This window comes from Passer domesticus, chromosome Z (assembly GCF_036417665.1).
Source record: "Passer domesticus isolate bPasDom1 chromosome Z, bPasDom1.hap1, whole genome shotgun sequence".
Lineage (NCBI taxonomy): Eukaryota > Metazoa > Chordata > Aves > Passeriformes > Passeridae > Passer > Passer domesticus.
In genome coordinates, this window is record NC_087512.1 from 63845329 (window position 1) to 63858643 (window position 13315).

The following is a 13315-nucleotide window of genomic DNA, read 5'->3' on the forward strand; positions in this document are numbered from 1 at the left end:
TTCCCGGGGGCTCCTCGGCATCCAGCATCTCCCGCCCACCCCCGCCGCCGCTACGGCCACCCGCAGGGACATGAGGAGCGGCTGCTCGGCTGCCCGCCGTGGCGTTTCCCCCGCGGGCTGCTGAGGCAGACGGGACCGGAGCAGCCGGCAGCCTGCCCGGCCCGCCGGCTCCGCTCCTCGCACGGGGCCGGTGTCCCGGGGCCGCCCGCCCCGCCGGAGCAGCCCTTGGCCGAGAGGCTTTCCCGGGACGGGGGGGAACCCGACTCCCCTGGCCCGGCTCGTCCCGCCCTCGGGCGCGCTCACTCCCCCGCCCCGTAAGTAGCGGCGGCCGCGGCCGTCGGGGCGCAGAGCGGCGGGGATGGGGACCCGCGGCGGGGGGCTCTACGTGGGGCGCAGGGCGGCGGCCGCGGGGGCCGCGCTGCTGCTGGCGCTGCTGGTGGCGCTGCTGGCGCTCGCCGCTCTCTACGGGCGCTGCCGGCAGGAGGCGGCGCCGCCGCCCTCGCCCCGCGCCCCCGGCCCCGCCGCCCCTCCGCCGCCCGCTCCTGCGGCCGGCTCCGTTCGCCGCCTGCCCCGCCACCTCCTGCCGCTCCACTACGACCTGGAGCTGTGGCCGCGGGTGCGGCCGGGCCAGGCCGGGCCCTTCGCCTTCACCGGGCAGGTGAACATCACGGTGCGCTGCCTGCAGGACACGGACGCGGCGGTGCTGCACAGCGCCGGGCTGCGGAGCCGCGGGGCCGCCGCCGTGCGCGGGCCCCTGTCCGAGCCGGGTGCCGCCGTGGAGGTGGCGGGGCTGCGGCAGGAGGAGGCGGCCGAGGTGGCGGTGCTGGAGCTCCGCGGGCGGCTCCGCGCCGGGAGCCGCTACGTGCTGCAGCTGGGCTTCCAGGGCCGGCTGGAGGAGGACCTCGACGGGCTCTTCCTCACTCGCTACACCGACCGGGGGCAGAGCAGGTAGGCGGCAGCGGCCGCTGCGGGGAGCCCGAGCCCCCGCGCCGACGGCAGCGGCGGTGCCGCGGGTCTGCGGGGGCTGGCACCGCGGAGCCCTCGCTGCCGGGAGCGGGAGAGGGGCCTGACTGCTCGGCACGGCGTGAGCTCCTCCCGGAGCGCAACTCGGGCTCCGCGGGTGTGCCCAGCCCGGCCGCTCCGGAGAGCATCGGCCAGGCTGCCCTGGCTCTCCGTCGGCAGGTGACTTCACCTGCAGCACCGGCTGGACAACCCCTGGTCTCTCAGTGCCTTTGGCTGCAGCGAGGGGATCAGGCAGTACCTGTGCCCGGTGCCCGGAGATGGAGCCCGTGTCGGAGCCTTCATCCCGGCCCCACACGTGTCCGGGTAGCGCTGACAACTCCCCACCTCCCCAGCCTGTGTCTGTGGGGAGCATGTCTGTCTTTATCAAGAACCAGGGATTCTGGCTGTGTATTTGGGCATGAGTTTAGCGACGCTGACCACATGCAATTTCAAAAGCATGGCGGAGTAGGATGGGTGCCTTCTTTAAACAGCCGTGCCTTCCTTGTAGGGGCTATTGCCCATGAACTTGTTCAGCTGTCACCAGACAATCCGTGATTTGCATTGTGGGTGCTGTCAGAATGCTTTCCTTCTCTCTTGAACTGCCAAATCAGTGCTGGGACAGTGTAAGCTTATTGGGTAGTCAATCGTCTAAAACATTTTCACCCTCAAAATAATATTTTTCGTTTTCTTTTCCTTTTTCATTTCTGGATGTGAAACCTGCTAAAGAGAAGTGGAATTAAATATTAGAATTTAAGTGTTCCACTGGAAGACAAGTTTCTCAAAATAGGAGTTTGAAGAAGAAGCAGATGAATTGCTGGCTTTAAAGTTATTTCTTTTTTAATAATCGAAGATGTTGTGATTTGCTGGGCAAACACCAAGTCACAATGACAATTTGAGTATTCTTGGCTCTTGTCTATGAGTCCACTAAAATAAATTCTGTCTCAGTTGTTCATAGGCTTCTTGTTTGAGCAGGTAAAATTCAATCACAAGATCTACACATTCAAGTCTCTTTTGAAGTTGCTCTGTAGTAGCAGTAAAATGAAATCACAAAATGAAGTTAATAATTTTTACTGACATAGGGGAGGACTGTGTGGCTCTTCTAAACAAGCTGGCTTTTCAGCTGCCAGCTCTTGTGTAAATCTTGATACCATTGTCTGCCACATCTGGAAAATGCAGCTTATTCAGGCCTTTTTTTGTTTTCTTTTTTTTTCTTTTTGAAGAAAAAGGTGATAATTTGGTAAGCCTTAGAGAAAAGTGCAGTATGACAATAAGTATTTGAGGAAGCACATTCTGGTTTTTTTAATTGCTGTTTCTTCATTCACTGATTGTTGTTCGCAGGATTATTTGTGTAATTTAAGGAAAGAAAAATGTAGATTTTTTTATTTATATGGTTTTATAAAAATCCAAATTAGAAAGAAACAAGTACTTAATTACTTAATTCTGTGCCATTGATATACTCTGATGCAGTATTAACTCAATGAAGTCTTATCTAAGTGATGCCTAAAGATTTTTGGGTTTTAAGTATTTTTCATATATTTGTAGCTTTTTAGACCATTTATATGTGGTCATAGAGATCCTGGTATTTTCTCTGCTCTTTCTCTTACATTTTAGAGTAATAAGCTAACCTTCTAACACATCCTGAAATTCTGTTTAGTCTTATTTTCAAGTAGAGGACCTACAAGAACATTTCTTTTTTTTCCCAGTCAGAATCTGAGAAGACATGACAAGAAGTGGGGCAAAGAAGCCCTGGACCAACACCAATGGGAGTACCCAGGGGAAAAATTACCTTTCCAACTGCTCTTCTAATTGGACAATGTTTGTTATGTCCATATAATATGACAACAAATATGATAATTTATTAAACTTATAAAAATTGTAGAAATCTGATACTGGCAAGGCCACAGGCCATAACTGTGGAGGCACCTGGAAGCTTCCAGTAAAGAACTGCATTTTTATCTTACCATCTTAATACTGTTGCAAGTAGTAAGAAGTCAATGTAAGAAACACTGAATTAGATGCTGATTTTCTTTTGATTCAGGCTGTATAATGTTCAGAGTATCTGAGAAAAAATAGCTGTCATCAGCCTTGCTGGAACAGTATAAAATAAGAAAAAAAGTTTTTAAATAATTCAAATAATGTGTGTAATTAAGTTTCCAGTTGTCTAGAGAGTTTGTGACCAATTCTCCTTTTCATTCTTAGCTCATCACAAAGCACTAATGAAATGTGAGATTGCAGTCTGGTTAGAAAGATGACAGTGGTATTTAGACAATGGAGTAAATCAAAGAAAATCCACTGAGTGCAGATGTAATGTATTGATTTTTTATTTGTTCCTGCACACATAGCTGATATTATTGAATGATTTTGCTCTTTTTTTTTTTTTTCTTTAAAAAAGGTTTTCTCTGAATCAAGGGTATGCAATAGTATCTTTTTATTTTTCCTTCACTAAGATTTAGGTCGTCACTTTACCAGCCGTTTCCTAACCTGATGGGTTCCAAAAACACTGAAGGGGTTTTGCTTGGAGGAGATACATTTTGAATGATTTGTAAGGTCTGTCAAGGTATTAATGATGTAAAAAGTTCTAATTCATTAGAATTACATAGATGAGGAGTGATATAAAAACTTCCAGTGCCCTTCAGCTGTCAGTGCAAAGCCAGTCACTGTTCTGCAAGGAAACTTCCCCCTCCAGCAGACTGTCCTGTAATTTTTCTAAAGTGACTCATACCAGTCCTCAGCAGACCCTGGGTCAGTTTCCTGCAGAGACTTTCTGACCTCAGCATCTCACTGAAACCAGCAGCTGTAATAGGAAATGTGATGTCTGTCTACAGTCATGCAGTCCTGTATTTGTCTCTGTGTGTTATATAGAATTTTCATCAGCTGTAGCATGCTGGATTAATCTTATTTGCATTTTCAATACAGTATGCTCATTGCCTCCCAAATGGAACCAACACATGCCAGGAGAGTTTACCCATGTTTTGATGAACCTGCCATGAAGGCCACATTTAATATCAGAATTATCCATGATCCAAGCTATGTGGCTCTTTCCAACATGCCTGCTATTGGTGGGTAAACAACAACTTGATGTATGGTTTTTTCTCCCTCTACGTTACTTTTAAGAAGGGTGCAATTCATCTGAGAAGTTTATGTCATCCAAAAAAGTGTTCTGTTGTCCATTTGCTAGTGCCTTCAAAAGGCACAGAAAATCTATGTCTATGACCTTAAAAGCTTTGGCACTGTTATTCATAATTAACATCTCTGATGGAACCATTCTGTTGAACAATTTTATCAGTTGTGGTGTGCTCTCCTCTGCCTGCTGAGGCTGCACAGTGTTTGATTTCTGGTATTTGCTGCTTTGTTAGTGTGTCTGTCGTACTGTGTGACATCATTTAAAAGCAAAATGGCAGCCCCAGGAAAGCAAAGCTGTATTTGTGACATCAAGGGATTCCTTTAATTCTCAATAGATGTAAAGATATTTATGGCAAACAAAAATATTTTTTCCAGGCAGAGACATTCTAGCCTACTGTGAATGTGCAGAAGAGGAACAAGAGACTATAAGGCTCTGGAGACACTCCTTCTGTCCCTTGCTGGGATCTCAAGTGGGATATCTGTGGAGTATAAGATTCCAAACAAATTTTCTAAATTAGTATTCCTAGAGAAATCCATTGGGTCTCTGGTCTCTTTCTTAAAAACTCTTTTTTGCAGTTCAATGCCATGAATCTTTATTTTCCAACTAAATAATTTTCAGCTATTGTCATGGTTCTGTGAAACCACTACAGCCATAAAAGAAAGTTTTATGACATTTGGATGGAAACTAAGTCACTTAGGAATTATAATAGGTGGGATTGCTGTGAGAATCACTGGAAGCATTTTCTACCCCAAAGAATTGTGCCTATGTCCTCCTTACTTAGAGGGAAGGTATCTGATTAAGTATTTAATAATTCTTAGGCAGACCTGACCAATATTTTGGTCATAACAGGTTGTACATTTTAGATAGGTAGCATGGGATAAATTGTCCTCAGCTTGCCCATAACTTAAAATTGATGGAGTTTGAGATCCTTCCAAGACTTCAGTCAGGAAGCCCAAGAGTGAATTTTTGCTGCTTGCATGGAAGGTCATGGCTCTGGTACGTGTCAGTAGCAACAAGTCTGGCTGCTTTCCTTCTTCCAGAAACACATCAGTTAGTGCAGGAATACACCATATGGAAGAAAGGGGTAAAAAATAAACATGCAGAAAACACATAATTCCTTGTTTGTTGTGGAAGAACTTTGGTTTAAATATTTCTTTGGCTTTTTTTTTTCTAGATGTATCTGAAGTGAAGGATGAAAATGGAAGCCTGTGGACAATTACCACATTTAACACTTCACTGAAAATGTCAACTTACTTGACTGCTTTTGTGATTTGTGATTTTGATTATGTCAACAGAACTGAGCGGGGAAATGAGGTACATATGAGGCTGCCTGACACATTATAGGAATTTACAACAGAAGTTGGCCCTCTGGTGCATCACATGGTTTGAGGACATCACAGACATCGACTGTGCTAAATACTCTTCCCAAACTATCTGCTTATGTTGCAAAACTGCTAACATTTGTCCCATAGATATTTCTGCAGAAAGTTTCCTTTGGGACAATTAAGTTGTTGTCCTATCCATTCTGTTTGATACAACTGCACAAGTAGGTATGGCCTATGTATGTTAAAATACAGGAGGAGATACTTTGCAGAAAGTACTGGTTATAATTCACAATCTTCTTTCTTTCTTAGGTGACTTAGTTGGAAAACATACCCATTTCTAGTGCTGTGACAAACCACTGATGTTCATTGCCTTGTTCCTCAAGGTCTTTTGAGAGCCATATGGTGACATAAGGAGTAACACTGTGCTCCAAACATTTTGTATACTAGTACATTAACCTTCTATTCCACAGTATGCACACTTTTTAGCCTCCAAAAGTGACTGTTTTGGGTTTGAAATTACTTAATCTGAGTATTCTGTATTGCTGTTAGACTAAAATGGGCAAAGCTTGCTGAGAGAAGCTGTAAAACAATGTACTGCATGGGCAGCAGTTGTTTCACTTCCTTTCTTTCGTTCAAAGTCAACAGGGAAAAGATGTATCAAGTTTTTCCAAAATAAATACAAAGTTCAAGCATAAAGCTCTTAAAGATAGATTTACTTTATCTCCTTATTAAATGAGAGTACTTCATGGTTACTTCGCTCTCATCCTACTGAGGAAAGGTGGGACAATGTAAATGGAGAGTGCAGAGATTGTCTAAAAAGCACAGTTTGGGTCTTTTTTAAAGGGAAGATTGAATTGGGTAAGTCAGACCTGCCATTTCTTTTGTTGAACTTGTTGCATACTTCCAGCTATGGTGGTGGTGGCTTTTTCTTGGGCCTAGTTCTTGGACTGAGGAATCAGCAGAGCAGAGTATTCAAAAGAGCTGTTTTTCAGAGGGAAAAGGCACCGCCTGTGTTCTGTGACATTGAGTGAAGAGGGTATTTCACCCCTAGGTTTTGGACAGAGTTGCTCAGTTTCTGCCTCCACAGTATTTCTGTGAGCATGTTTCTTGTGCCTGTTTTGATGTTTCTGGTAACCTGAAACATTCAAAGCTCATACTAGGATTAGGATTTTAAGATGCTAGTTGTGTTAAGGTTTTGCAAAATTAAGTGGTTGGGTCTTTGAACATCTTCTGAAGCCTTGGCTGAGAAGAGGGCCTCTGTTGACTAAATATGCTTATTTTTTTTGCATTGTGAATTAAATCCTGATGCTTCCTAAGCATGCTCTTAGGGTTTGACTGTGCAGCTTCTTGTGAGATCATGTGTTGCATTTAGATGCAAAAAATGCATCTAAATGATGTCAGTTTTGAGCTGCTGGACACCTGGCACGGCGTCTCTTGTTCAGACATACATGGTGGAGGCTGCTCCATCACTTTTGGCCAAGCAGCTGCTCTTTTCAGTATGGGGACAAAGTCAATGGGCACAGGAGAGGAAAGATTTCTTGCTGCTGTGGTTTTCATTACTCAGAGGTATGGATGTCATCTGCTCAGATGTCATCTGCTCTCCCCAGCCAAGGGGAGGCCAGAAGTCTCAGAGAAAGTTCAGGAGATATGTGCATATTAAGACTCCAAATGCTCTCTGGACATCTATTTGTCTCTCTTCAGGTGGACTAAATGCAAGCTTGTCACCCAGGCACTCTCACTAGAATACATTGGTTTCAGATGTGTAATGCTAAATAGTTTTACAGTGTTTTCCACTTAAGAAAATAAAAGCTATGATTTAATTTGTTCCTGCAATGTATAGTTGTAGTTGTATTTCAAATTTTTGTCCTTTTGAAGTACTGGAACTCTCTGAGATTTTAGCAGGATCAGGGTCTGTGCTGCATTTTGTTAGGTCCAGTAAAACTTCAGCTGGATTTTTTAAATTAAAGGCTTCATTGTATGGTGTGGACAGACAGAATTTTTCCAACAATGACTCACAGAAGAGAAGCAAAGAAGATGAAATGTAAGGGTTGTTTGAAATAATTCTTCCTTGTTTTATTGCAGATACGTATTTGGGCCCGGAAGGAGGCAATTAAAAATGGGTATGTTGACTATGCTTTAAATATCACAGGACCAATGTTTTCATTTCTGGAAGACATACTTAATGTCAGCTACCCTCTGCCAAAGACAGGTGAGAAGACTTATTTTCTGGAATGGATCAGAAATGGCTGCTGATGGTTCAATGTTCACAGAAGCTGTGGGTTTTTTTCCCAGGGTTCTCCTTTTACAGCGTACCACATTCATGGAATAAACCCCCTAAACTTTAAATGACTGAATTATTCTTTCTGTCTCATGGCTTTTATTAACCTGTGACTCAACACTCTTACCTTTGCATTCCACCCATTCTTTCAAAGCCAGTTTTCCCAATAAAAGGGGTATGTTGGACAATGAAGTGGATAGAAAGGTGTGGTTCAGTCACATGAGCTGTCTTTGGGATCATGGACCACAACATGAAAGGATGTAGTTCCTATGTGCTCCTAGTAAATCCTAGTAAAATGCTGCCTGTATGTAGCCTGTGTCCCCACAGAGCATTCCTTGCTTTCTTCAATATCTTCCTGTCTTGCCTTGGGTATGTTCCTGCACATTCCTCCCCCGAAAATCTGGGAGGATTGCCCTGCAGGAAAACATTGTTTCTACTTTAAAAGGACATTGGGTAAGTTGGTTCAGTCAAACTCTATTCAAAAAACCCCAATGACACCATGTAGTTTCACTGTACAGTTTGTTTGCTACCTGTCCTTGGATTCCCAGGGGCTTCAGCATTAATATTAGGGGAAAATGGGTAGAATATTGAGAAGACAGCAAACAGTTCGTATCTAAAATTGATTTTGGACCTGCCAATGATTTTAGAGGACTGCAGGACTGGAGGAAAGGAATTCCCCTCTTTTCGTGACTGGATAGTTTGTTGATTGGTCAAATCTGTGTTTTGGCACTTGAAAGAAGTAAATTTAAATATGTGTGAATTTATTATCTCCCAGTATATTTCTAGTAACTTGTAGAATTACTCACTACACTTGTTTTGGAAAATGCAATATATGTTGTCTACACTCTTCAAATTTTCTTGTTGGAGTAATCTTACAAGCTAGTCAAGGGTTGTAGAATATTCTTTTTCATGATTGTGTTCTTGTGTTTAGCAGTAATGTTGATACATTAATTTATTAGCATAAAACTATTACACAACAGAAGTAGAGGAACAGTGTTGTAGACTTCCTTCTAGGCAGGATTTCAGTTTCAGAGAGGGCTGTAATACCATTACAATCCCCACTATAAAACCACACAATATCCACTGGATTTCCCAGTGTCTTTCTTGGAAGTTTCACTTTAAAAAATGGTAAAATTAGACCAATCAAGAATGCTTTCTTGTAAAAAATGCAAGAGATTTCTATTGCAAACTCCAAATGTGAAATTAAGAACAAGCACATTTAAACCCTTTAAGGATTAAACGTGCTTGTTCTTAAATTCACATTTGGGGGTCTTTAAGTCTGTCTGCACCTGATTTTAGTGCCGTTGTAAGTGAGGCTCCTGCCCCAAGGCTGGATAAGGGCTGCCTTACCAGAAGTGAAATACCTTTGCTGTAAGATAGAGGCAAAAATCCCAGTTGAGATGCAGCCTACCTGTAAAGAGATTCAGCACCAGGCTTGCCTTGCTTTTGGACTGCAGCTTCATGTGGTCAGCTGCTGATAAATGTTCTGTATACCTTTTCCAAATTTTGATTTTTGCTTCTGAGTTTAAACAGTATATTTTTCCTTGAGTCCCTGAAGTTTTGTCTGGCTCTCACATTTGAACTGGAAAACTAATGCCTGTGCATAAGGCAGAAGGGGCCAGACAGAGGTGACAGTCTTACTTTGTAAATAAAGAGATGATGTTTCTAAGGCACTTTTCAAACAAGAGTGGAAAAGATACCTCTTCTCACACAGTTGAAAGAGCAAGACTTCTTTTTTATCAGTTGCTAGGCTGGAAAAAAAGGTAATAATTATCCTACCCAACCACAGGAGAAACCCACAGAGGAAGATTTCTGACAGCCAACAGTGAACATATATTCTCTTCTAACCTCCATTTTTTATTGAGAACATTTGTAGGTAGAAAATACAGCACAGATCTGGGCTTTGTGGGAATTAATTATGTGGCTTCCTGAAAGAATGGCATCATAGGTGAAAAGCATGACAATAAGAAATTTCAGTGATCATTTGCAAGTTTTGCTCTAATGCCACAGAGAAGCAGCACCATGTAGTATCCTTCAATGGGGTACTGAGCTAGTGTGAGCTAGCATTAAAATTGTGAGCATTTTATTTATGAAAATGTTTAAGATAACTTTTTTTGTGTGTGCGTCTGTTTGAATCAATTTAGATCTGGTCGCATTGCCTGACTTTGGAGCAGGTGGTATGGAAAACTGGGGGCTAATGATTTTCCAAGAAGCATCATTGATGAACCTCCCAAGTGATGAATTCACAAACAGGAAGGCAATGATTGCCTTAATTTTGTCGCATGAACTAGGACACCAGGCATGTGGTAAAAAGTTCTGTACATGTATTTACCTATGACATTGTTTCCTCATGGTTATTGATTAATAGAACCAAAATAATCACTTAAGAGTAGAGGGTGTGTTTGAACACTAGAGAACTGAAAGCCTGTTTGATCATACATTCTGTTGATAAAGCAGTGTTAAAAGTAGGTTCTCTCATCTTGCAGACTGCATACTTATCGTTCAGGACTCATTGATGGGGAACTGTTAATGGGATATTTGGTTTTTTCTTTCACAGTGCTTGAATGCCATGAGAGAAGATACTCTAGGGATGTAGGGATGACAGTACTGTCCATATAATAAATGTAGTATTTTGTTAGGACACTCATACTGAGTTCATCCTTTTGTAGTGGCAGGGCATGTACATACTGCAAGGGGTATTTGTTTTTCTGTAAGACACAGCCCATAGTAGAATAGAACAAAATGAGCATGAACATACTTTGCACTGGATCTTTGCCCAGCTTTCACAGAGATTTCCGAATTCTTCCTTACTTTATTTGGAATGATAATACAGTTGCACTTCCTTACTGACAATGTTTAATTTCCTGTTATTTGCCAGAGCAACAACTCTTTGCACTTAGTCAGTAAAATTAGCAAAAAAAAGCTTACCTTGGCTAGTGCACTTTCATGCCTTTCTGACAAGGTCTGTAACTTTGCAGACCTTCAGATGACAGAGTGTTTTTATTGCAGGCCATTTAGATAAATGTCGGTGGTTAACTGAAATCTATTTTACAATACACTGTAGTTCTGTTTTTTAAGAATTAGCAAATAAAATAGAAATCCAGAAATTAGCAGTTTTTTGTTAAGTATTAAATGCAGATATGAGTACACAGTAGCTGTTTTGGAAGACTTGTACTTGCCATGGGAGGGATTTGCTGGTTTTGGAAATGGCTATTTCCCCAGTTTTGTGTATCATTCCTTTGACAATCTCTCTTTGTTAAGAGCATGGAAAAGTGATTTTGTAATTGCTTGATAAATACCCTACTTTTACTCATAGCCTGGTATGATATTTTAGAAATTTAACTTATATTCAGAAGTCTTTAAAATTAAATTTTCCAAAAGAATGACATAATGCCCTGAGATTGACCCTCATGGTTTGAAATTGTAGATGAAGCAATTTAAAAATTACTGCCCTGAACCTCTGACTTTTTCTAAAGTACATATTTTTCTACTGAACTTTCACTACCTGAAGGAACATTCAGCATTTTGTTAAATTTACACGTAGACATTAAATAAAGTTACTTCAGCCTATATATGTGTCTTTAACCTGCAAAAGTTGTTTAACCTGCAAAATAAGTGAAAACAGCGCTCCAAGGAGATTTTGAGATACTTTTTCTTTCAATTTAAGTGGTTTGGAAATCTGGTTACAATGAACTGGTGGAATGATCTGTGGCTTAAAGAGGGCCTGGCATCTTACTTTGAGTACCTGGGAGCTACCTTTGTTGAACCCAAGCTTTCACTGGTAAGTGCCAAAGCTCACTAGCCAAGTTCCATCATGTAAAAAGGAAAGGAAGGTCTAGGAGATGCGAGTAAATTAAACACTGCTATTATAAACTTCACTCCTGGGGGAAAGACCAGTAGGTCTTGATCCTTTCCCTGCAGGTCTCCATCTGTGGGGGCACCGTGATGATATCCAGCCCTCTACAGCTGGTGCAGAGAACAGGTGAACAGCTGGGATTCCATAGTGGCAAGGAGTGGGTGTTTGGCCCTAGGTCTGTCATGTAGCAAACCCAGATTTCTCTCCTGGGTCCTGGGTTGTAGCTGATGGTTTTCCTCCTCACCTGCCACTCTCTTTTCTAATTTTCCCAGTCCTGAGGTATCTTTACTAGGCAGAGATTGGGTTGGGCCATTTTGACTCTGCTTACCTCACCGGGTGTCTGGATATCTGGTAGTAGATAAGACAAATACAATGCACATTGCTAATCCAACAGCAGGGTAGAATTCCTTCCCATTCTGTCCAAATGGGAATAAGCATAAATCCCATAGCATATTAGAAGACACCATCCATTGTTAAACTGAGAGACAGATGGATAGGGGCTGCTAATTGCAGGCATGAAATGAGGTGCACTTGCCCATGCAGTCTTAAATTGTGTGGTGCCATCAGCTTCTGAAGGACCAGGGTGCTTTTTATTTGGGTCAATTGAAACATCAGTTGTCAATTTCCTTTTTACATTCACCAAATCTCTTAATTACATGTTTGATTGGAAACTAATAAAGGCATGCCAAACAATTTCTGTCAGGAGGATTTCTAGGTCATGGGATATGCCTACCTTCTTTGAACTTCAACAACAGCTCACTTTATTCTCTGCAATGCAGTGTACTGAATATACCACTGAAAAGTTTAAAGGTCTCAGAATTTTAAATTGGAAATAAATACTTGACTTCTTTTTAATGTAAACATTTAATTTAGAAGCTTGCCTTTCTGAAAATCAGCAGTTGTCATTTGTGTCCATAAAGTAAATTTTAATACTGGGCAATAATCCTGTTTGATACATTGCAGTTAGGTAAAGTGCCTTGGGAATGCAGAATTAATCACACAGGTGTAAGAATATAGATATTTCTTGCAGTTTTGTGGGTCATAAATGTTCACGGAGTCACAGAATGGCTGAGGTTAGAAGGCACATGTGGAGGTCATCTTGTCCAGCCTCCTTGCATAAGCAGGGCCACACAAGAGCCAATTGCCCAAGACTGTGCCCAGACAGCTTTTGAAGGTCTCCAAGGATGGAGGTTCCATAACCTCTCAAGGCAGCCTGTGGAAATACTCAGTCACCTTCACAGTGAAAAAGTTGTTCCTGGTGTTCAGAGAGAACCTGCTGTGTTTCAGTGTGTGCCCATTGCCTCTGGTCCTGTCACTGGGCACCGCTGGAAAAGCCTGGCTCTGTGCTCTGCTCAGCTTCCCTTCAGGTATATGCACTGGCAAGATGCCTCTGCGCCCTCTCTTCCTCAGGCTGAGCAGTTCCAGCTCTCGTGGCCTGTTCTTACAGGAGAGGTGCTTCAGTCCCTTCCCTAGCTGTTGACCATGGTAGGTGACAATTACTCAGGAGACATTTTCTGAGGAGCCACTTTCCTTCCCTGTTCCTCACAGGGTGACAGCAGCAATGCCACATAGCTAAACTCTGGTACCTTCAGTAGCTTAGGTTTTAGGTTGTTGCTCCGGGTTGCAGCAGAAGAAACATGGAATTTAGGAGGAAAATGCTGCCATATTCATAACAGAAATAAATGAAATACAAGCTTTCAGTTTTCAGTATTTGTTAAGTTGCTGTGTTA

At 42.7% G+C, this 13315-nt stretch overlaps 1 protein-coding gene across 3 annotated transcripts in view; it reads left to right on the plus strand.

The window, feature by feature from the left end:
* The first annotated feature begins 358 nt into the window (after positions 1–358).
* LVRN (laeverin) overlaps positions 359–13315 on the plus strand; it is a 34754-nt gene continuing 21797 nt past the window's right edge. For all 3 annotated transcript variants that reach the window (XR_010352336.1, XM_064403302.1, XM_064403303.1), the window contains exons 1-6: positions 359–948; positions 3919–4061; positions 5301–5440; positions 7534–7660; positions 9874–10028; positions 11397–11510. Coding sequence is in view for 2 of the 3 variants with exons in the window: in XM_064403302.1 (XP_064259372.1) it covers positions 359–948; positions 3919–4061; positions 5301–5440; positions 7534–7660; positions 9874–10028; positions 11397–11510 (1269 nt within the window). In the remaining variant the exon portion in view is untranslated. The remainder of the gene's footprint in view (positions 949–3918; positions 4062–5300; positions 5441–7533; positions 7661–9873; positions 10029–11396; positions 11511–13315) is intronic.